Below are 23,731 nucleotides of genomic sequence, written 5' to 3'. Positions count from 1 at the left end.
GGGTTGTTTACTCTACGGCTGTTTTAAGTACTGTAATAATAACGTCAAAATAAACCAACAAACGCCAATGGAGAATATTTAATATCTTTATTTAATCTGCCTTTGGTAAAAATAAAAACGAGTTTGAATAAATAAATAATACAAAAATGTCCCAAGATGGCTTGACATTTCTTGAATTATAATTCCTACGTTTGCTCATTACAAATTTCACATTACAATTTTCATAAAACAGCCGTTTCTGGTACATTGACTTATATATAGCGAGTTACTAAGACATTTGACGAATTACCAGACTATAGTAAACCTGCATGCGGTATTGTTTGATTAGCTGCTGACAGACGACGCTGTTGATAGGCTAGTTGTTGAAGGGGTGGAGCTGCGTCGGTGATTTTGCCAGTGGAATTGCATTTAATCGTTACAACATTGGATTAAAACCTTTGTTTTGAGCTTGCCAACAAAATGAAGATGCCGGTTCTGGGACTTGGCACCTGGAAGGTAAAGTAAATCAAAGAGTTGCATTCGATAGTTTGATTGATTCACATATTTTTTGGCCAAGGAAGGTCACTTTGTTTTTGCTTGATCATTCCACGGAATATCATCGGAGGGGAAGTAGATCTATTATTCGGTCCTACTAAAAGCCGACAACTCGCCGACAACGCCGACAACAAGTCCAGAGCGCCGACAACTCGGCGCCAACAAGTTTTAATTACCTCAAAAATGGCCAATAAACCATAGATGTATTAGAACTATATGTGTTCTGTAGTATAAACATAAAGTTAATGGAAAAACTTCACAAAAAGTGTGAATTTTTAACCAGAAAAAAACATCACTTGCACGAAAAGCGGTCGGACGCCATCTTGGCTTAAAAACCGTGTTTGGACCAGACCATTATGATACGGCTAGATTTAGCACTTGTCAACCACAGAGGGCGGGCTTCATGTGAAGACCTTCACTGCAGTGTGCACAGTGCATGACGCCCGCCCTCTATTGCTAAGTCTGACTCACCCGCATCATAATGGACTGGTCCGAACACGATTTTAAGCCAAGATGGCGTCCGACCGTTTTCCGTGAACGTTCAGTTTTTTTTTTTGGTTAAAAATTCACACTTTTCGTGAAGTTTTTCCATTAAATTTATGTTTATATTACAGAACACATATAGTTCTAATACATCTATGGTATATTGGCAATTTTCGAGGTAATTAAAACTTGTTGGCGGCGAGTTGTCGGCGCTCTGGACTTGTTGTCGGCGTTGTCGGCGAGTTGTCGGCTTTTAGTAGGACCCCTATTATTATATATTAGTGTAGGCCTACAGTACAAATGTACTCCTTGAGGGACCTAGAACTATGGGGGTCGTACCACTATCGTCTCCCGTAACCTTATAAATATAAGTTATAGACGGACTAGTTGCGATAACGTAACCCTCCTGCCGACGGCGTAGCCGGAGGGTTACGAAGCAGACGCAATGTGAGCAGGGCGAAATGGTTAAAAACGTACAATTTCGACAGCTAGTCAGCAGATTTGCTCCATTTTTACCACTTTTGAAAATCATGACACAAATTCTAGAAACACGAACTTGATCCTCAATGTCTAATGAATCCTACAATATCACTCAAAACACGATTGAGGAAATAGTTTGAAGAAATGGCACAAAAACTTACCAGATTCCCGAGCGAAAGACCCAGGTTGAAAATTCGAACCTGAGGGGGGCGGAGCTTTGGCTGACTATTTGTCGAAATTGTACGTTTTTAACCATTTCGCCCTGCTCACATTGCGTCTGCTTCGTAACCCTCCGGCTACGCCGTCGGCAGGAGGGTTACGTTATCGCAACTATAGACGGACATGTCTCACAACTAAAATGATTCTGGTTCTTTGACTTTTGTCAATGCAAATCTCTCTTCTTTAGGAAATTAGGCTCATGGAGTTTGAACTCTCATTGACCTGGGGATGGTCCAGAAAATCCACTCCGCATTCTCAAAAATTGTTGAAAAACTTGATTAATTGTTAACGTAATTAAGTCCCCATCTACTCCACTAGTCCGTTTTACTCAGTTCGTCCAGACGTGTGTGTCCATATGTTTTGTACACAAAGCATGGATCGAGTATTTTTATCTTTCTAGGATGAACGTGTGCCAGATAATTCTCCACGTTTGTCCTGGGAAAAAAATACGTGCACAGTCGGGGACAACCTGCATTTGTAGTGTAGTGGTAAAACGGAGTAGTTGGGGACTGAATACTGGTATGAATTTATCATTTAAATTTTTTTTTGAGATTGCGGAGTTGATTTTCTGTCGCCCACAGGGCCAATGAGAGTTTAAAGGACACATAAGGCCTAACTTTGGGGAGATAAAAAAAACAAAAAGGAGATTTGCAGTGCCAAAATTCAATGAACCAGTATCGTTATTGTCGTGAGATATAAACCTATGTGGTTAATCGACAATAGCGGAACAAATCCGAAATAGCTCTAGGAGTAGCCAAGCTTAGCTAAAATGCTTTATCTTTGTATTCGTAATATTGACATTGCAAAATTTTGTTTTAAAGACAGTGGACACTATTGGTTATTGTTTAAGACCAGTCTTCACAGTTGGTGTATCTCAACATTATATGCATAAAATAACGAACCTGTGAAAATTTGAGCTCAATCGGTCGTCGAAGTTGCGAGATAATACTGAAAGAAAAAACACCCCCGTCACACGGATTTGTGTGCTTTCTGATGCTTGATTTCGAGACCTCTAGTTCTAAATTTGAGGTTTCGAAATCAAATTCGTGGAAAATTACTGATTTCTCGAAAACTACGTCACTTCAGAGGGAGCTGTGGCTCACAATGTTTTATACTATCAACCTCTCCCCATTACTTGTAATCGAGAAATGTTTTATGATGATAATTATTTTGAGTAATTACCGATAGTGTCCACTGCCTTTAATTAACCTATTCTTTAGGCCTACTGCTGTATTCTTAATTTATTTCTTGTTTTTATGGACAACTACACTTTATTGTTATGTACTTTTTTTGGCAAAGTAATTCATTTAAATTTTATATATTTATATTTTTTTGCATTTTTATTGTGTTAATCAAAACAGACGAGTTAAAATGCTGGTTGAATTTTCTTCTGCTAATGAAAGTTTTACTTTCTGACATCTGTCTACTGTTTTTTTTGGTGCCACACCATTTTGGCAAAATGGTATAGAAAATAGAATTTGAAAAAGAATACTATTAATTTATTTTAATGTTGTGCTAAAATGCATCCTCTTTTATTTTTGTATTCTTTTTAGCATTTTTAAAAAGTGTTTAAAGGCAGTGGACACTATTGGTAACTACTCAAAATAATTTTTAGCATAAAACCTTACTTGGTGACGAGTAATGGGGAGAAGTTGATGGTATAAAACATTGTGAGAAACGGCTCCCTCTGAAGTTTTCGAGAAAAAAGTAATTTTCCACGAATTTGATTTCGAGGCCTCAGAATTAGAGTTTGAGGTCTCGAAATCAAGCATCTGAAAGCTCATAACTTTGCGTGACAAGGGTGTTGTTTCCTTTCATTATTATTTCGCAACTTCAACGGCTGATTGAGCTCAAATTTTCATGAATTATTCATGGGAAGGGCTTATGATTAAATATGTACGAAGTCATTAATTTTCAAAAACCATTGTTGTAATTTCTTATCATTTATTTTGTTGCACTGATTGTTGCACTAAGCTTTTTGACCTTTGAGCTGTTGTAATGTCTGTTTGCTTTGCGGCAAAACTAGCCTAGAAAATATGCAAGATAACATGTATGAGATACTTCTGGGAATGTTGCATTATTTGGAAAAATCACAATGATTCGGATGAAATTTAGTGATTCTTATATTTACTTTTTACATTTTCATTGCCTAAAAAATTAATTGATCAGAAGCGAAAAATGGCCCAACCTTTACCTTTTATCATTTCTCTAAAAAGATTTTTTTTTTTTTACACTTGCCATAAAAACTAGAAACACAAAATTGGCACTGCACAGCAAAGGGTATAATGGCTGTTAACTACCTATTACATGCTGGCATAGTTGACATCATAGTGACACTCAAAATCAAAGTGGACCATATGGTCAGACAGTAGGAGGGTTGACTGTGTACTGTATAGATAGGTTGGCATAGTTTATATATTATTCAAACCACGGTGGATAGTATTGAATGGTCAGACAGTAGGAGGGTTGACTGTGTACTGTATAGATAGGCTGGCATAGTTTATCTATTATTCAAACCACGGTGGATAGTATTGAATGGTCAGACAGTAGGAGGGTTGACTGTCTAGTGTAAATATACCCCATGATATCTTATTGTATATAGGCTAGTATGTACAGTTTATCCATCATTCATAAATACCTTTAGAAGACAGTTTATCCATTCTGATTGGTCGAGAGGGCATCACGAGGGGTTGTTTTAGCGGATGATTTAACACCAGTAAAAAGTGTTGAAACATGGGCGTGACACGCGTGCTTGCACCTGTGCGTATAAGACATTTTCTTCATTCCTATTGGTCGAGAGCAACGGCTGAAACAGTTGTGCAACATCACGCGATACGCGCAGCGCGCACAGCATCTCCTTATAGGGAGTTGTTTACCCGAGGGCCTTACCATTTCAAAGCTGGAGGGGTGTTGTGTTGAAAGAAATCATTGTAACAATTATAATTTTTGCATTTATGTTACCTTTTGACCAAAAAGTGTTGATGTTTTTGTGACCAAAAAGGTATTTATGAATGGGAATTAAAGTGTGTTGAATCGGTTTTCAACTAGTGGTTTAAACCCGCCGAGGCCTTGTTCTTGATGATTTACCTAGACTTCGTCTTGGTAAAATTATCAAGAACCAGGCCTCGTTGGGATTAAACCACTAGTTGAAAACCTCTTCACCACACATTGATTCCATTATTCAAACCCTATTAGGTGATATTGAATGGACAGACAGTAGGAGGGTTGACTGTATACGCATTCAGAACATGATATTGAATTGCAGGCTGCCGTAGCTATAGTCTTTCAAAACCACAGTGACTGATTACTGAATGGTCAGTCACTGAGTAATAGTAGAAGGGTTGACATGCATTCAGCACATCATATAGACCTAATCATGGTGCAGCCATCTTAAATTTCTCCCAATGATATCAATGTTACCAAACCAAGGCTGGAAGAACAACATAGTCTGGTCCATAATTGCAAGATGATTATTAGCATGCATTTATTGTTATTCGATACGAGGGACGTGACCAAGATGGTGGCAGCATGAGAAAGGTTTATTGTATTGCAGGCTGGCATATACCACAGTCAAAGATTCAGGCCTGACACTTCATTGAGGCAACGAAGGCTATTGCCCCCATGCCCCCTGATCATTGCCTCGGTGCTCTTAAAAAATGCTCAGCTTGTAGAAATTTACAATTTGTTCATAAGGAAACCCTTTCCTAAATGCGTTGGTGCCCTTGCCCTTTCAAAAACGAAGCTTACGCCTGAAGATTATTGAGTGGTCATTCACTAGGAAGGTTGAATTGTGTTAATACATTCGCCAATGTAAAATGTCATTGCAAGCTAGCGTAGTTTGTCTATTCAAAACCTCAGTGAAAGTTATTGATTGGTCAGAAAGTAGGAGGGCTGACTGTATACTACATAAACCAAATGAAATTATATGGCAGGCTGGCATGTATTATCTACATACATCTACATACATGTACATTACTCACAACCACAGCTTGGATGATTTAAGTGGTCAGAAAGTGAGAGGGTGCTGAAATGTAACATGAATAGTTTTTTTCCTTTTGCATTTTAGTCAAAGCCTGGTGAAGTTACCAATGCTGTGAAGGTAGCTTTGGATGTCGGGTACCGTCACATTGACTGTGCCGCTGCTTATGGTAATGAGCCTGAGGTAGGACTTGGCTTAAAGGCAAAGATTGAGGATGGTACCGTCAAGCGAGAAGATGTTTTCATCACCAGCAAGGTAATGGTTTTATAAGTATTGTTTGAAGCTTTGCATGGTGTGGAGAAATAAGAAGAAACTACAAATAAATAGTAAACTTGCGGGTACAACCATGTGTAAATCTCTTAGGGCGAGTGTTGGCTCTGAAAAGAGCCGGTTGGGTCTCGACAATTCGAACAGTATACTCTGCTCGTCTTCTCCTGAAGAGGAGCAAAGTATACTGTTCGAATCATCTAGACCCAACCGGCTCTTTTCATAGCCAACACTCACCCTATTACACATGGTTGTACCCGCAAGTTTTACTATTTATTTATAGTTTCTTCTTAAGGTAATGGTGCTTTAAAAATCAGTCTACAAAAGAATTATGGACAAAATTCTGATTGAGCTTCTAATCTAGCCCAAAGATGTTTTGTATTTCTCCTTTATTAAAAATGTGGCAAGCTCTTTAATCTACTTCTGTAGTGCTTTGGATATTGTTTCCAAAATGTACTCCTTGGAATCTATAGCCCCAGGGGTTACCAAAGGTGGAAATGCGATCATTTCAATGAACCTCCTAAGGTCTGGATCCCCGTTTCAGACTTTTTTATCAGCAGTGATGACTCTCACCCCTGAATTACAGACCAGAACCCAACTTTCATGGCTCTGCTTACCATAAGCAAAGAATCAGCACTCGCGGAAGCAGGGAATTCTGTGCTTACGCCAAGCGTATCTCACGGGTTAGCAGGGAGTCTTTGCTTGTGCATGTGGTACTCCTCGTTACTCGGCATTCTACGCTTAAACAGCTAGCGCAGAAATTTGGCGCTTGCGGAGAATGGTGACCGTATGTGCCGAATTCGGCGGTTAGCAGAGCCATGAGATTGGGCCCTGTACAGTAGGTGTGGAGCCAGTGAACCTAAGAGGCAAATAAGATGAAAAATAAAAGTTTTTGTTTTGTTTTAGCTATGGAGCAACATGCACCACCCTGATGACGTGGAAGGGGCATGCAGGGAGACTCTTCAGCAACTTGGTGTGGAATACTTGGATCTCTACCTAATGCACTGGCCCATGGCATACCAGGTATAGTCTCTTAAAGGCACTGGACACTTTAGGTAATTGTCAAAGACCAGTCTTCTCACTTGGTGTATATATACACAAAATAACAAACCTGTGAAAATTTCAGTGCAGTTGGGCGTCGAAGTTGCGAGATAAAAATGAAAGAAAAACACCCTTGTCACTCTTGATGCTTGATTTCGGGACCTCAAAATCTAATTCTGAGGTCTCGAAAACACATTCAAACATTTAACAGAAAATTACTTCTTCCTCGAAAACTACGTTACTTTAGAGGGAGCCGTTTATCACAATGTTTTATACTATCAACCGCTCTCCATTGCTTGTAAGTTTTTTGCTAACAATTATTTTGAGTACATACCAATAGTATCCACTGCCTGTAAACACTTACGTTTTTATATGTTCAATACATTTTACTAGTTTATCAAAGGATTGGGGTACTTTTTGTAACACAAAACACAATGTCAAGAGATTTACATTAAACCTACACCGTTTGAATATAACGATATAATGAAACTAGAAAGCTTACCTTAAAATATTATTTACTGAGTTGCTGTAGTTTTTGAGTAAAACAATGTCACACAAATTTTTGTCTCAGCTTTAGCATGTGAAACGTATTAATTACCATAACTGGTAAATACTTTTATACATGATGAAATAGTTCTCGTATCACTGAGACAAAAATTATTTTAACATTAAGCCAATCTAGTGCAATTATTGATTGGGACTTTTCAGATTGATCATTGCCAAGATTGGCCATTCGATAGCAACATACATAGTTCACAGATTTTACGATGTGATGGTAAAAACATAGTAAAACTAAATTACCTTTTTACAACTTGGCTGTAAAAACAAAGATACTAAGTTTTGAAAAATAATAAAATAAAATATAACAACATAGTCACAACGTATGTTGTAGTTAAAACTGTGCACTCGTACAGTGTCGATCAAACCTTCAAAAAGCTAATAATAGGTTCCTTTGTTTTTCTTTAAAGATAGTGGACACTATTGGTAATTGTCAAAGACCAGTTTTCTGACTTGGTGTATGTCAACATATGCACAAAATAACAAACCTGTGAAAATTTGACCTCAATTGGTCGGGACCTCAAAATCTAATTCTGAGGTCTCGAAATCAAATTCAAATATTTTTAAGTAGAAAATTTCTGCGCCTTGAACACCCAGCAGGGTGGATATGTGCGCATTACAAGTCTTATTATTATTATTATTATTATTATTATTATTATTATTAAAATTACTTCTTTCTCAAAAACTACGTTACGTCAGAGGGAGCCGTTTCTCACAATGTTTTTTACTATCAACAGCTCTCCATTGCTTGTTACCAAGTAAGTTGTTATGCCAACGATTATTTTGAGTGATTCCCAATAGCGTACAGTGCCTTTAATCTTTCTGGGCTAATGTTTTTGTTTTCAGAGGGGTAAGGAGAAGTTTCCCAAGGATGCAAACGGCAAATTCATCATTGCTCCAGAGATTCATTACAAAGACACCTGGATAGTAAGAGCTTCTAGATTTATACTTTTTGTTAGTTTAGATTAGCTTCTCAAAGGCACGGTACACGTTTGGTAATTGTCAAAGACCAGTCTTCTCAGTTGGTGTATCCCATCTTAAGCATAAAATAACAAGCGTGTGAAAATTTGAGCTCAATTGGTCATCGGAGTTGCGAGAAAATGATGAAAGAAAAAACACCCTTGTTGAACGAATTTGTGTGCTTTCAGATAGGAATAAAAGACTTCTAGCTAGAAGTCTTTTATTATTTTATTCTCAAAAACTACGTTACTTCAGAGGGAGTCGTTGCCCACAATGTTTTATACTACCAACAGCTCCCCAATGCTCGTTACCAAGTCAGTCTTTAAGTTAGTATTTGTTTTCAGTAATTACCAAACGTGTACCTTCCCTTTAAAGACACTGGACACCTTGTGTAATTGTCAAACACCAGTCTTCTCACTTGGTGTATCCCAACATAGGCATAAAATAACAAACCTGTGAAAATTTTGACTCAATTGGTCATCGAAGTTGCGAGATAATAATGGAAGAAAAAACACCCTTGTTGCACAAATTAGTGCGCTTTCAGATGCCTAAAAAAGGTTTCAGGCCTGAAGTCTCCCTCAGATTCAATATTTTAGTGAGAAATAACCTCTTTCTCAAAAACTAGCGGGAGCCGTTTCTCACAATGTTTTATGCTATCAACAGCTCTCCATTGCTCGTTACCAAGTAAGTTTTTATTTTGAGTATTTACCAACAGTATCCAGTGCCTTTAATGGGGGAATCCGTCAAAGCTCTGACAAGTGGAAATACATGTATATGCCAAGCTGCCAAACGACAAACATTGGTTTAATTAATGTCTATGACGTAAAATGCACAAGTATAAAATTTGTGATTCGGTAATTTGATGACAATACTTATTCTAGTCATGGTGAAGTTTTATTGGTCGAGAACAAATCACATGATGTGATACAAAGACGCATGTACCATGGCTAAGGATGCGCGCTTGGCATAACGCACAGCGCAGAGGGTAACATGAGTTTTGTTTAGCGGTGTACATTACCTTGATGGTTCCCACCGTTGGTTGATTTCCAGCACTTTGTGCGAAACAGACGCAGGTTTGAGGGAACAGGGAAGAATTGTTTCTTATTTGAACAACTGTTTGTCTGCTTATTAATATGCATAATCCCTCATAATAATGTTTGAAGATGACAACAAAACTTTGACAAGAGGAATAATAATGAACTAATTAAATGTATTTTCTAAGAAACACAGCCAAATACCCATATGTGTGAACTTTCACATATATGGGACCCCCTCATACCCCAAGTTCCACCCCGGGGGAGGACACACTCGGCCAAACCACCATCCAGTGGCCGAAGCAGGCAACAGTGCCACCAACCGACTGGTGGTGCCTCGTTCTGAGGATGACTAGTGAAACTAGTCGAAACGTAAACAAAATTACGTGAGTATTTGGCTGTGTTTCTTAGAAAGTACATTTAATAAGTTGATATTTTACCAGCCTGATGAACTTCTTTCATGATATTCGGAATAATAATGTTACCAAAATAACCTTTTTTGTGCTGTGATGGGGGTCCTTGGGTTTTGTACACCCTGGGGTGCCATTTTCCCCCTCGGGTGTACAAAACACCATGGATTCCGTCACTGCGTGCAACAATTGTATAAAGTCACATGGTAATGATACTCTATGTCCACACCTGAGATTTTAACTGTAATGTTTGCGCTATATACAAAATGTTGATTACTATTTTTGGATTCAAACTGCCTCTAGCAACCAGGCTAGCTCGATGCTCGAGTGGTACGACAACGCTGCTCTAGCATGCAAAGCTCATGGGTTTGAATCTCATATGTGGCGGTTTTTTTTCAAAGACCTCGGGGAAAGTGCTGAGTAAACAGTGCTAAAAATACACATCAGTTGGTTAAAGGGGAAACTTGTTTTGTAATTAACCAATTTTGTTGAATACTTCTTATCTTGTCCCGGTCGTGACACTTGTGTCCTTGAGCAAGATACTTTAATTGCTTCTCTTCACCCAGGGGTAAATGGGTACCTGGGAGGGTATAGGTTGATATTGTGAATGAATAAGGCGCTTGTTGCTTCTCAGGGCTGTATACTCCTCAGGGAGCTGAGAAGCATTAAAAAGGGATGTTATTGGCCCTATGACCAGGGCACTTATGTAAAGCGCATTGATACGGTTATTGTGAAAATGCGCTATAAAAGAATTTTGTTATTATTTGTTATAATTATTATTTACAGGCCATGGAGCAACTGGTTGGCGGAGGGCTGTGCAAAGCAATTGGGGTATCCAACTTCAACTTGTCCATGATTCAGGAAATCCAGTCAATCTCTAAGGTCCCTATTTCTAATCTCCAGGTAATGAATATTCATTTTGAATACTTTGTGGTCGAGCAGGGAAACATTGACTAGAGCAGGACCTCATGACCTCACAAGGTCCCTATTTCTAATCTCCAGGTAATGAATATTCGTTTTGAATAATTTGTGGTCGAGCAGGGAAAAATTGACTAGAGCAGGACCTCATGACCTCACAAGGTCCCTATTTCTAATCTCCAGGTAATGAATATTCATTTTGAATACTTTGTGGTGGAGCAGGGAAAAATTGACTAGAGCAGGACCTCATGACCTCACAAGGTCCCTATTTCTAATCTCTAGGTAATGAATATTCATTTTGAATACTTTGTGGTCGAGCAGGGAAAAATTGACTAGAGCAGGACCTCATGACCTCACAAGGTCCCTATTGAGGTGTCCAGCCCTCTAAAGCCCTGTTCGCATTGAAATTATTCCCGAAGTGTTAAAAGAATAAGTTTGCCTTCCTTCCTTCCTGTGAAACGCAGCCTCACATATGTGAGGATAAATGCACTGCGTGATTAAGCATGTTTGTCAAAGACAGGGTTCCCTTTTTTAACCGGCAGCACTACTTTATCTGTACACAATATTAGTGCGCACGCACGGCGCATCCAGCGGAAAGAAAATCTACACAAACAATAATCTTTCTTTGCCTTTCGTTGATTTCAATGAGTATTAGTCAATTAGATATAAATATGAAACTGCTGAGTCACTATCGGTTAATTTAGATCAATGAACGTTTATCAAGTTCAACTGAGTTTCTACTTGTAAATCTGCAAAACTGATAAGACATTTTAAAACAATTTTGTGTTCATTTTTTTTTTAGATCGAGCTGCACCCTTACCTGACGCAGGATGACCTCGTCAAATATTGTCAAGATAACAATATCTCGGTAACTGCCTACAGCCCTCTTGGATCACCTGACCGCCCTTGGTAAGTCAAGACCCCCTTTAACCCCCTAGAGAGACCATAGCGGTCAAAAGCGGCTTGCACCAAAATAAGGAGTTACACATTGTTGACTCTTCCAGGGTCAAAGAGACTGACCCCAGTCTGATGGCTGACCCAGATGTGGTCAGGATTTCAGATGCCAACCAGAAGACGTTTGGGTCTTAACAAGAGACATTAGTTTTTCTATTCTGATCCCATTATTGTTGACTCTTTCAGGGTCAAAGAGACTGACCCCAATCTGATGGCTGACCCAGAGGTGGTCAGGATTGCAGAGGCCAACCAGAAGAGTCCCGCCCAGGTGCTTATTCGCTTTGCTCTACAACGGGGTGTTAACTGTATACCAAAGAGTGTCACTCCATCCAGAATAAAACAGAACTTTCAGGTAAGTTGTGTTTTAGATGTGTTTACTTTTTTTTGCTCGTGGAGTACTTGATAATAATATAATAAAAACACATTTTTATATAGCGCTTTTCACACCCGAAGGGCGTCTCAAACAGCTTCCAACATTATTTTATTGATTACTTGAACCGTCTCAGCTCCCCGGGCAGTATACAGCCTGTGCAACAAATATGCACTACTAAGCTAAATCAATCACAAGAACCATCTCTGCCCTCATAGGTACCCATTTACCCCTGGGTGGAGAGAAGCAATTTATGTCTTGCTCAGGGACATAAGTGTCATGACGGGGACTCGAACCCACGCAGAAACACCAGAGCTCGAGTTCGATGCTCTTATCCGCTCGGCCACACACCCCAAAGGACTTGGCCTTGCCCTTGTACTAAGTTCTGGTCGTTCCCTCGGCAAGCTAGGGCCCTGCCGACCTTCTCGGTCCTGCTTTTAACACATGACTGGTCGGGGGCGCAGGCTTGCCCAAACTGAATGACCAAAGTTTCACTAAAAAAATAAAAATCGTTTTTCAATATATTTTCAGACGCTAGATTTTGAGTTGAGCGCAAGTGACATGAAGTCACTGCATGATCTCAACAGGAATTACAGAGGTTGCTGTCTGTCTTGGTAAGTCTTTATTCATCCAAATAATTCATTTCAGCATTCAAACACATTTTGTGTGATAAGGGGATGAAAAGAGTGGCAAAGAGTAGGTATACACATTCAAACCTAGGAAAGGTCCACAGTTGGAAACGTGTACAAAACCAATGGGAGCTGTTGCAAACAAGTTAGAATATATGCAAGAGAGGGAGAATAGGAGGTCCACGGTTGCAGGCATATACAAACTTTGAAGAGTTGGCAAAATGGCTGTCAACCTTGTTCCTCGCTCATAACCCTGCAATTGAGTATACTGAGTATACAGTGCTTTACACACATCTGTGTAAGGGTAAAACCAATTCTTAATCCTGATGCAATTTTAACATCTCTTTTAGAATATTGGTAATTGTCAAAGACCAGTCGTCTCACCTGGTGCATATTAACATACGCATAAAATAACAAACCTGTGAAAATTTGAGCTCAATTGGTCATCGAAGTTGCGAGATAATATTGAAAGTTGTGTGCTTCCAGATGTTCGATTTCCAGACCTCAAAATCTAATTCTGAGGTCTCGAAATCAAATTCGTGAAAAATTACTTCTTTCTCAAAAACTACGTTACTTCAGAGGGAGGCAATTCTCACAATGTTTTATACTATCAACAGCTCTCCATTGCTCATTACCAAGTAAGTTTTTATGCTCATAATTGTTTTAAGTAATTACCAATAGTGTCCAAAGTCTTTAAATATATTCAAGCCATGATGTGTAAAATCTCATCATCTTCCCCCCCTTCCTATTCTTGTTTCTTCTGTACAGGGTGGACCATCCTCATCACCCATTTCCCAGTGACATCAGTGTCCAGTAACAACAATGTGAATGAAGATACTTGGGTTGTGTCCAAAATGTGACTTCGGCTACTGGTACAGCTACAGCTAGATCGCGCATCTGCTTATTCTTCAACACTGGCGTGTCATGGCCGAGCGGTTGGTTAAGAGCACCGGATTCAAGCTCTGGTGTTTGATCAGCAGAGCTTTGAATCGATGACACCCAAGCCTACCCAAGCCTATATCTGTTTGGACTGTAAAAGGGGTAACCCTGTTTCAGCCCTAGGAGTAGGTAGCAACAATCCTGAAAAAAAACAAATTGTAGCCCACACCTTGAAGTGGCCTTCCGGCCTTGTGTGTCTGGCGAAAAAGATTTTTTTTTTTTTTAAAAACACTGGCTGATCTAGCCATAGCTGTTGCCGAAGTCGCCATTTCAGACACGACCTTACATGGTTTGGTTTGAGACCTGAGACTCTTGCAATGGTTCTGTTTGATTTGGTTAATCCAATTGACTAATTAATTAATCTTGGTAATAAATTAGTATAAACAAAGGACAACGACATGTTGACGTCGAAGGGCGTATCTTTAAAGGCATTGGACACCTATGGTAATTGTCTAAGACCAGTGTTCTCACTTGGTGTGTATCCCAACATATGCATCACATAACAAATCTGTGAACATTTTGACTCAATTGGTTATTCAAGTCGCAAGAGAGCTATGAAAGAAAAAACACCATAGTGCACAAATTTGTGTGCTTTCAGATGCATAATATCAAGGCTTCAGAACCTGAAGTCTTTTAATGTTTGAGTGAGCTTTCTCAAAAAGTTGAGTCAGTTTATTAATTCTTTGATAAAACACTTTACCTCTAGATACACAACTTGATGTCTTAAAGTGCAGTTTCACTTTATGTCCAAGCTGGGAAAGATTTCACGAAGAGTTAGGCTGAGTCTAATCTTGAGTTTTCTCCTACGACTAGTCCTAAATTGAACTAATCCTAACTCTTTGTGAAATTGATCCCTGCTTCAGTATTTGATAAACTTTGATTGACTTTGAGGCTCGGTTTCCTGGGTATTGTATTCACTTCCATTCCAATCAAGTATTTCCTTGCCAATTTTTAATTTAACACATGTTATTGATTTCGGCAGTTACCACTTCAATTAAAGGCAGTGGACACTTTTGGTAATTACTCAAAATATTTATCATCATAAAATCTTTCTTGATTACAAGTAACTGGGAGAGATGGATGGTATAAAACATTGTGAGAAACAGCTCCCTCTGAAGTGACAAAGTTTTTGAGAAAGAAGTAATTTTCCACGAATTTAATTTTGAGACCTCAAGTTTAGAATTTGAGGTCTCGAAATCAAGCATCAGAAAGCACACAACTCCGTGTGACAAGGGTGTTTTTTTCTTTCATGATTATCTCGCAAATTCAATGACTGATTGAGCTCAAATTTTCACAGGTTTGTTATTTTATGCATGTGTCGAGATACACCAACTGTGAAGACTAGTCTTTGAAAATTACCAATAGTGTCCACTGTCTTTAACAATCATGAAATTGTATGATGTTTTAAAATAAGGAGCTTTCATGCTCAACTGCAGCATTTAAAAAAGCAATTAAGAATCCAGCAATATAATTGTTGATTGAATTATTTTATTAACAAAAATATATTCAGTATTTACTTCTTTATGTGGTGTTGATGTACTGCAAAAACAGGAAATCACACACAATAGAGTAAACTGTACGATGAGGAATAATTCAACAAGAGTTTTTAAATAACTGTTCAGGCATCTTGAAAAGAATTTAATTTTTGTTTCCCTTGTCCGTCTTTGATGTTAATAATAATTAATAATTTCAGGGGAAAAAGCTACAATGTTTTAATACTGCTGTGGCAGGTGGTGTAAATTTGTCTTTCAATTCTAAAATGCAGTCATTGGTCTGCCATCAGTCTAGACACGCTCAGCGACCGAAGTCATGGGCTTTATAGTTGGTATACAATGTAAACAAACCAAGCAAGCAACGCGCAGCTTTTATGAGATATCGCCGTAAGCTCACAAGGCCGGACAGAAGGGGTTCCTTTCAAGGCAGTGGACACTTGATAATTACTCAAAATAATTATCATCATAAAACCTTACTTGGTGACGAGTAATGGAGAGAGGTTGATAGTATAAAACATTGTGAAAAACGGCTCCCTCTGAAGTGACATAGTTTTCGAGAAAGAAGTAATTTTCCACGAAAATTTTTATTTTGAGACCTCAAGTTTAGAACTTGAGGTCTCGAAATCAAGCATCTGAACGCACACAACTTCGTTGAACAAGGGTGTTTGTTATTTCATTCTTATCTCGCAACTTCGACGACTGATTGAGCTCAAATTTTCACAGGTTTGTTGTTTTGTGCATATGTTGAGATACACCCAGTGTGAAGATTAGTCTCTGACAATTACCAATAGTGTCCCCTGTCTTTAAATTGGCCTGGGATGATGACCCAAATCAACTGTCGCCAGGGGCACGTTGACACCTACTCCTGGAGCTGAAACGGGGCTATCCCCGTTCACAGTCTGTAAGGATGTAGGCATAGGTATCATCCACTAGGAGCTAGGCTGGTAGAGCAGATCAAAATGCACTACCTAGACTTCCCAAATTTCATACACAACATCACGGAGGCCAAATTGACTGTTGTCCTGAAGAGTTCATTTTATTGTTAATGGAAAGCCATGGCCGTTTCCGAGTGCTTCTGCCATAAGTTGGGAAGCAGCCACGTTTTTTTGCACACCATGCTTAGTTTCTTTAACACTGTACAATGAACATGAATACCCACCATTAGTCAGGGAAATCTGGCCACTGATTGTAACTTCAGCACGGGTCTATATTTAGACTGAGCTCGCGTAAATAAAAGCTTGCTCCCTCCGGGGTTGTAACAGCTAACGTCGCATTGGGTTAAAGTAAACTTTTCGTGGCACAAATTTGTCGCTGGTGCTTTGACGAGAGTGCGTCTTTAAAGTTTGATAAGTGAAGCAGCTAGCCTGAAATTATGTTGTGGGAGGGGGGGGGGGGGCAAGAGTTCTGAGCGTGGAGGCTCCCCACACCTATTTTCTGGTTATAATGTATGCCACTGCTGAAATACAGGTCCTACATGCCACAGCATACGCATCATGCCGATCAGGTACCCAGACGAAGTGTACGGGGCCAGACTACACATTTTCTCTTCAAATATCGCGCCTCGATTGACGTCACAAACTGCGCCTTGGGTCGAGGCAAACTCTTAAATTTGTAAATAAAATAAAATAAAAACTAATTTTTTTAGAACCTTGATGAACTGTGTATTCAGTTTCCACTTATCAAAACACATATCTTAGTGACAAAAGCTTTATTTTGACAAAATACCACTTCCAGGTGACTTTAATGAAACTGTACACACTTTTATATTTTATAACATTTATTGTAAACTGAAGGACGGGAATTAACTTGCTCTTTAAATAAATCATGATTTTTTTATTGATCCTTTCAAACAAATCAAGCAAATTTCATTTTAATACACTTTTATGGCACCAGAAATTGATAAATAAAGGGTATTTATTGCCTTCAACCTTTTATTTGCAATAAAAAGAGCATAGATACTGTTTATAGTAACAAAAGCCTGAGTAAAAAATTTGACAAATATGTCAGCTTTAAATGAAATACCAAGCAACTTGGAAAGATAAATTACTGGAGAGAACAAGTTACTTCTAAAGGCAGTGTCTGAATAGACCCTTCCTTTGAAATACGTAAATTGCACACAGCGCGTGCGCACTAACATTTTGGTTGCGAAAATGAGGGAATATCACGCTGTTTTGTACACGGCTAATGGCTGCGTGACGCAGACGCGATAATGCATCGGCTTAGTGCACAACTCTATGGCGTTTGCCAACCAGTTTGGTAAAAGTTCAAAGATCAGTCTTCTCACTTGTTGTATCCCAAAATAGGCACAAAATAACAAGTCTGTGCAAATTTGGGCTCAATTGGTCATCAAAATCGCAAACAATTGTGAAAGATAAAACACCCTTGTTTACAAATTTGTGTCCTTTCAGGTAGAAATAAAAGGCTTCAGCTGAAGTCTTTTAATACTTTAAGGGGAAAATACCTCTCACTCTAAAACTACGTTACTTCAGAGGGAGCCGTTTCTCACAATGTTTTATACTACCAACAGCTCTCGATTGCTCGTTACCAAGTAAGATTTTATGTTTTTTTTTTATATTTTAGAGATAATATCTGGATAATGATAGAAGAAAACCACTTTTTCTTTACTCGTTGACTGCCTCAAAGTAGGTCTTGGATCCTTTGGGGTCTGGCTTGATCTAGACAGTTAGAAAAAAAAAAAATCTTAATGAGACTTAACATAAGGATTTCAAAGTTAGTCGATATATTGTGTGATTCAGGAGAAAACGGTGAACAACCATGCACACTTTTCAGCAAGTTAACACATTGGGTGCGTTCGTTTAGCTTCCTTGGGTCGACCCCGGTGTGTGGCGGTTTTTATTTCCAGGACGAACGTGGGTTATTATCTGAACACATTCGTCCTGGAAAAAAACCCACGCCACACACCGGGGTCGACCCGAGGAAGCTAAACGAACGCACCCACTGTCCTTAATTCTGGTTGCAACAACTGAAATCAGCTATTAGAGATAGTTTTCTTGAATCTGTCTTCATTTCAGAGGGATAAATTTCAGGAAAAAAAATGGATTTTGTATGAACATCATCATTAGTAAGCTTTCAGAAAAAAATTCAACAATGATGCTTTTTGTCTATGCCAATCCTGTATGATATATCTTTAAATACCACTAGTAATGTACACTGGATGCTGTTTTTACGTACCCTTAGCAAGATTTGTTTAACTTAGCAAATGAATTTTCTATAAAACACCGCCAATACTTATGTTAAATTTGTTTACATTTCGACTAGTATCACTAGTCATCCTCAGAACGAGGCTCCACCAGTCGGGTTGGTGGCACCGTTTCCTGCTACGGTCACTGGATGGTGGTTTGAGGATGACTAGTGATACTAGTCGAAATGTAAACAAATTTTACGTAAGTATTGGCTGTGTTTTATAGAAAATTCATTTGCAAAGTTGATATTATACCAGCCTCATGAACTTCTTTCATAAGATTTTTTCAGTGGAAACCAACTTTATGTTATTTATTGGAGTGCGTTTTCAACAAATATGTTAGATGAGCATTGAACTTACCGTAGCGGAGTCTGGCGTCCAGCCTGCTGGGCAAACCTCACCATGCTCGGCTACAAACTGAAACGCTTTGACCAATCGTAAAGTTTCATCCACTGACCGTCCAACTGGAAGGTCGTTCACGCTCATGTGGCGTACAATCCCCTCTGGGTCAATGAGAAATAGCCCTCTGTGTTCAAGCGATAGAAAAACCTGTTTTTAGTATTTGCCTCATTTGAAATTTGTTCTGAAGGGTGTTCTTGAGTGTGAAGCAAACCAAATGCAATTCATTAAAGGCAGCGATGTAGCAACCGGTGGGGGGGGGGATGGGGAGGGGGGGCACAGGGTGTGTTCGTTTAGCTTTCCTGGGTCGACACGGTGTGCGACGTTTTTTTTTCCCAGGATGTACGTGTGCAGATAATTACCCACATTCGTCCTGGAAGAAAAAACCGCCACACACCGGGGGCGACCCAGGGAAGTTAAACGAACGCACCCACAGTTTGATGTGGCTGGCAGGCAAAAGGCCTGTTACATGCCTGCGCTTAGAACCGTATTGTCCACGTCTGACAATTAGTGAACATATATGAAGACAACAAACGGTGTAGCATGAACTTGAACACTTGTTTACTCTGCCTGTCAGCTCTCACTAGTTTTCCGTTACATCAGCCCCTAGCACTCTAGAGGGCGCTATATCATGTAACAATACAAAGATGTTTATTAACCAGGTTACCACAGCGTCCTTAATGGTGATTAACATTCTCAGCTGTGGGTGAGGATGATTAACCTTGTGAGGTATTGTTGTACTGTGTGCTTTCCATGTTGTGCGCGCCTGTCTTTCTCGAAATAGAAGAGAACATTGGCAGTTGTTTTTTATACACCCTTCCAAAGAAAGAATGTTCCCTTTCTATGCCACTGATCAAAGAAATGTCTGTATGTTAATTTCCCTGCTCCTGGTGTGGCACAGGTAAACACTCTACCTCAATGCAACTCCTTCCTCTTCCAGTAAGACGCCATAATCCTTAGAGATCTGCTTTTGGAAATCACTAAGGAGTGGGATATTCATCTTCCCAAGCCCACCTTCCTGAAGTTGAGAAAAGATGAGAATTAAATCAGTGCTGCTTCAGCACAAAAAACTGCTTAAGCACAAGATATTGTAGGATTTGAAACTTTGCATGGTGGAAGTAAGATATAGAAAAGTTTGCGGTAACACCATGTAATAACAATCTCTCAATGAGTTGGGGTGGTTCTGAAAAGAACCGTTGGATTAACTCGACGTTTCGATCAGTATGCTCTGATCGTCTTCTGGAGAATGCTCCAGAAGACGATCAGAGCATACTGATCGAAACGTCGAGTTAATCCAACGGTTCTTTTCAGAACCACCCCAACTCATTGAGAGATTGTTATTACATGGTGTTACCGCAAACTTTTCTATAACACAAGATATTGCTTGAACATTTTCTGCTAAGCAGAAATGAGCAGGATACCAGTCACAAATTGTACATATATGACATGGTAGTTGGGTGGTAACCTTATTCTTGTAAGCAAAATGTCATTGTGCTTAGCTACTTTCTGTTCTTAAGCATCTCTATGAAATTGGGCCTTGATGGATGTGCAATCAATGGCATTTGGCCGGCGGACCACTGTGAAGGGAGAACGTTGACTAACCTTTCTTGGGGTGTTGATCCAGGCAAGATGGCTGAAATGTGAATCTACGGACACACCCATGACGACGGTATTGAGATCTGTAAACTCGCTAGCACGCTCACTGAATGCAATGATCTCGGTCGGACAAACAAAGGTGCTGCCAGGTAAATTCAAAAAGAAGGTACATCATTAGTATTGTAAAGAACTTATGAAAAATAAATAGAGGAGTTTCTTGAGCTTTCAAAAGTAACTTCATCTAGCAGGGCTTGAGTTTGGGGGAAATACCCACAAGACTGTAGGGTTCATAGCTCAAAAAGTTTACTATTTTCAGAAGACCATAATCAAAATGGTAAAACAACTTAACATTCATTTAACTGAAGCAAGGTGTTTTGTCTCATTTATACTCACTCAAATTAAACGGTATTTTATCAGAAACCTTTGAAAATGGATGAGGACAGGGATGACCAACTGTTTTTTACTGGGCCATATGAGGGAAGACAATAAAGGGATACCAACTTTGAAGTTCACTAAAGCAAGTTAAAAACTTTAATAACTAAAAGGGAAGCCCTTCCTTTGGTAGGGCGAGTTGGTCTATGAAACCATTTGTTATGTAATGCATAATTGGTTCAAAAGTAGATGATCCCCACAATGATTGCCTAAAAATTGCATGGTTTCCCTTATATACGTTGTGAACTAACACAGCATGCCAATTTGTGGGGTCAATTTGTCGACGCTTTTCATAGACCAACTCGCCCGATCCAAGGCAACATGTCACTTTAATAAAACAGACTGACTACTTACAAGTCTAGTGGGTAAAAGAAGAGCACCAGGTACTTTCCTCGGTAGTCTTCAAGCTTAACCGTTTTGAAGTCTCCGTTCACCACTGCTTTCCCGCTAAAACTAGGTGCCGGTTGTTGGACACTGACGTCAAGACAACACGCTGATCAAAGAAATGGCAACAAATGGCATGTCAATTCCACACATTCAAAAGTTCAGTTTCTTCCAATTTAGTCAAACTGTAATTCCATAATAAGATGTCTACCGAAACAAAAATATAGTTAACTTGAGCAAAGAAATTTGACTAGGGTGGAACTTGAACCTGCAACCTCTGGTTTAATGTGCCAGGGATCTACCAACTGAGCTATCTAGCCCTATGTTGGCAAGACTTGTCTGTCGCGGTGAGATAGTCAAGTCGTGGCATCAGGTTTTCGCGATCGAACACTGTCTGGACTGTTCTTTCGAGATCACTGCTCTTTGCACGAAGCAGCTGGCTGCCTGTAAAAATCGTAGTCGTGAGGGGTAGTAGTCTGGCGGGGGCCAGCAGTCTTGTAAGAATACCGCCATTGTCGCAGGAATCGCGGAGAGAGTCGTAATTACGGAAAGATTGAGAGTTGGAACGCTTTCACGGGAAGAGAAATTCAACGACTTATCCACAAGTCTAAATGTTATGGGTCGTGTTCAGCTCAGAACTATTTACAAAAATTACACTGTTAAGTTTCCCTGGTGGATTATTACTAGCCTTGCTCAAGGCAGTCGCATTATTCGCTCCGAAAAGACGCCGCTGTAAATCCACCCGTATACCCTGTGCGTGGTGCGTGCGATCACACCGCATGACCCACCCGTATACACACTGTCACATCGTACGACTACTGTGCACACAAGTCATCCGCACTCATACCACTAACCGCATGCGGAGGCCGTCAGGCCGACAGCCTTGTCGGGTCTGTAACTTCCGGGTTTAATGTGTTTCATGAAAAAATTTCCACTAGTGGAAAAAAATGGGGGGGCTCTCGGATATGCTAGTATGCTGCCCATGAATATGTATATCTTTCATCAGACCTATCAGACAACACAGGATGTGAGGGAAATGAATTATTCATTTGGACAATCACGCACTTCCCTTATCACGACCTCGCTGAGCGTCCGTGGTGGTGGTGTGTGATGTAAACATGTCTCGTCTTTCGCGGGCATTATGGTAATGAGCTGACCGTGGGAACTCTTCGCTTATTATAGTAATGAGGTCAGTTGCTTCAACACAGACCCTACAAGCTGTTGGCCTGACGGCCGACGCATGCGGATAGTGTACGGGGGCATCGTGTCGTGCGATGTTACGCACAGTGAATACGGGTGGGTTTTTATACAGCGGCGGTCTTTTTTCGGAGTGAATAATTCGACTGCCTTGAGCAAGGCTAGATTATTACTGACATGTACTGAAAGGATGACCCTGCACTTTGTATACCCTGTTCACACTTGGACTCTGTCGTCCCTTGAGAGAGAAACAAGCCGGTAGAGCTCTAGTGTGAACATGGCTATGTCCTTTCTGCACCAATGATGAGAAGCTTCTTGTAAATGAAGACACCTACAGGAAAATATAACACAGATGTTTGAAAATTTAATCAAACACTTTAACAACGGTATTATTAATTGAGTAACATTTGTTGATCGCATACGAAAACAAATTGGCCCATGTATCTTCCACTGGGTTTTGTATTTGATATTTTTTCATTATCTTGCGGACTTTGCCAAGTAAAAAAAATAAATCTGAATTTATTGATGACCTCAGCTGGGCCCAATTTCCTGGCTCTGCTTACCCCTGAATTCTGTGCTTACGATCATGATTCTCCACTTGTGTGCACCTGCCGAATTTCTGCGCTAGCCTTGTAATGTAATGCCTTTTAATGGTTAAGTTAATTAAGCCTAGAAAAAGTAGATTGCCTAATAACGACTAAAGTGGAGTACACATGTGCAGAAGCCAAAATCCGCCGCTAACCCCTGGAATACACATGCCGTGGCATAAGCACATAATTCGCTGCATCCGTAAACAGAGGCCAGAGCCATGAAATTGGGCCCAGCCCCTCCCCCTCCCTCACACACACTGAGTGACACTGCACTCACTGCACTGGCCTGCCCCCCACAACACAACACAACTTCCCTTCACCAAGACCAAGGCCCGATCCCCCATCTCAATCTCATCAGCCCACCCGGCCCACCCCACATCAATAGGTGCAGAAGCACTTATATTAGTTATTTTATAGTTCTTCAATAACCTTTTTAATTTAAAGAACATTTTTAAGTCAATGTCATTACAATAAGTCAATATACTCACCAACCCCAATCTTGCACAGTTCTGAAGAGCCATTTTTATTGATTTTTACCTTTAAACTTCTGCCGAGCGCCCTCATGTAAAATAGTCCTCAGACTTTAACGGCTGTTCTATGTCTGTTAGCAATCATACATAAAACAGTGCAACTATGGAAAGAACTTTCGCGAAAAACTGAAGG

At 39.8% G+C, this 23,731-nt stretch overlaps 2 protein-coding genes across 2 annotated transcripts; one reads left to right on the top strand and one right to left on the bottom strand.

The window, feature by feature from the left end:
- The first annotated feature begins 345 nt into the window (after nt 1–345).
- Nucleotides 346–13,927, top strand: LOC117294866 (aldo-keto reductase family 1 member A1-A-like). The gene is made up of 9 exons (XM_033777408.1): nt 346–495; nt 5,783–5,950; nt 6,869–6,985; nt 8,408–8,488; nt 10,752–10,868; nt 11,686–11,792; nt 12,024–12,189; nt 12,739–12,821; nt 13,605–13,927. The coding sequence occupies exons 1-9, from the start codon at nt 460–462 to the stop codon at nt 13,651–13,653; spliced, it is 924 nt and encodes a 307-aa protein (XP_033633299.1). The 5' UTR covers nt 346–459; the 3' UTR covers nt 13,654–13,927.
- Nucleotides 13,928–17,803: 3,876 nt separating this feature from the next.
- LOC117295109 (peroxiredoxin-like) lies at nt 17,804–23,648 on the bottom strand. The gene is made up of 7 exons (XM_033777675.1): nt 23,557–23,648; nt 22,656–22,809; nt 21,252–21,390; nt 20,472–20,607; nt 19,784–19,887; nt 18,831–18,996; nt 17,804–17,943 (listed from the first exon to the last, which is right to left on the bottom strand). The coding sequence occupies exons 1-7, from the start codon at nt 23,587–23,589 to the stop codon at nt 17,890–17,892; spliced, it is 786 nt and encodes a 261-aa protein (XP_033633566.1). The 5' UTR covers nt 23,590–23,648; the 3' UTR covers nt 17,804–17,889.
- Between the last annotated feature and the right edge of the window lie 83 nt (nt 23,649–23,731).

This window comes from Asterias rubens, chromosome 9 (assembly GCF_902459465.1).
Source record: "Asterias rubens chromosome 9, eAstRub1.3, whole genome shotgun sequence".
NCBI classification, from domain to species: Eukaryota; Metazoa; Echinodermata; class Asteroidea; order Forcipulatida; family Asteriidae; genus Asterias; species Asterias rubens.
The sequence above is the reverse complement of the archived record's forward strand: the minus strand, read 5'-3'. Positions and strand labels throughout refer to the sequence as shown.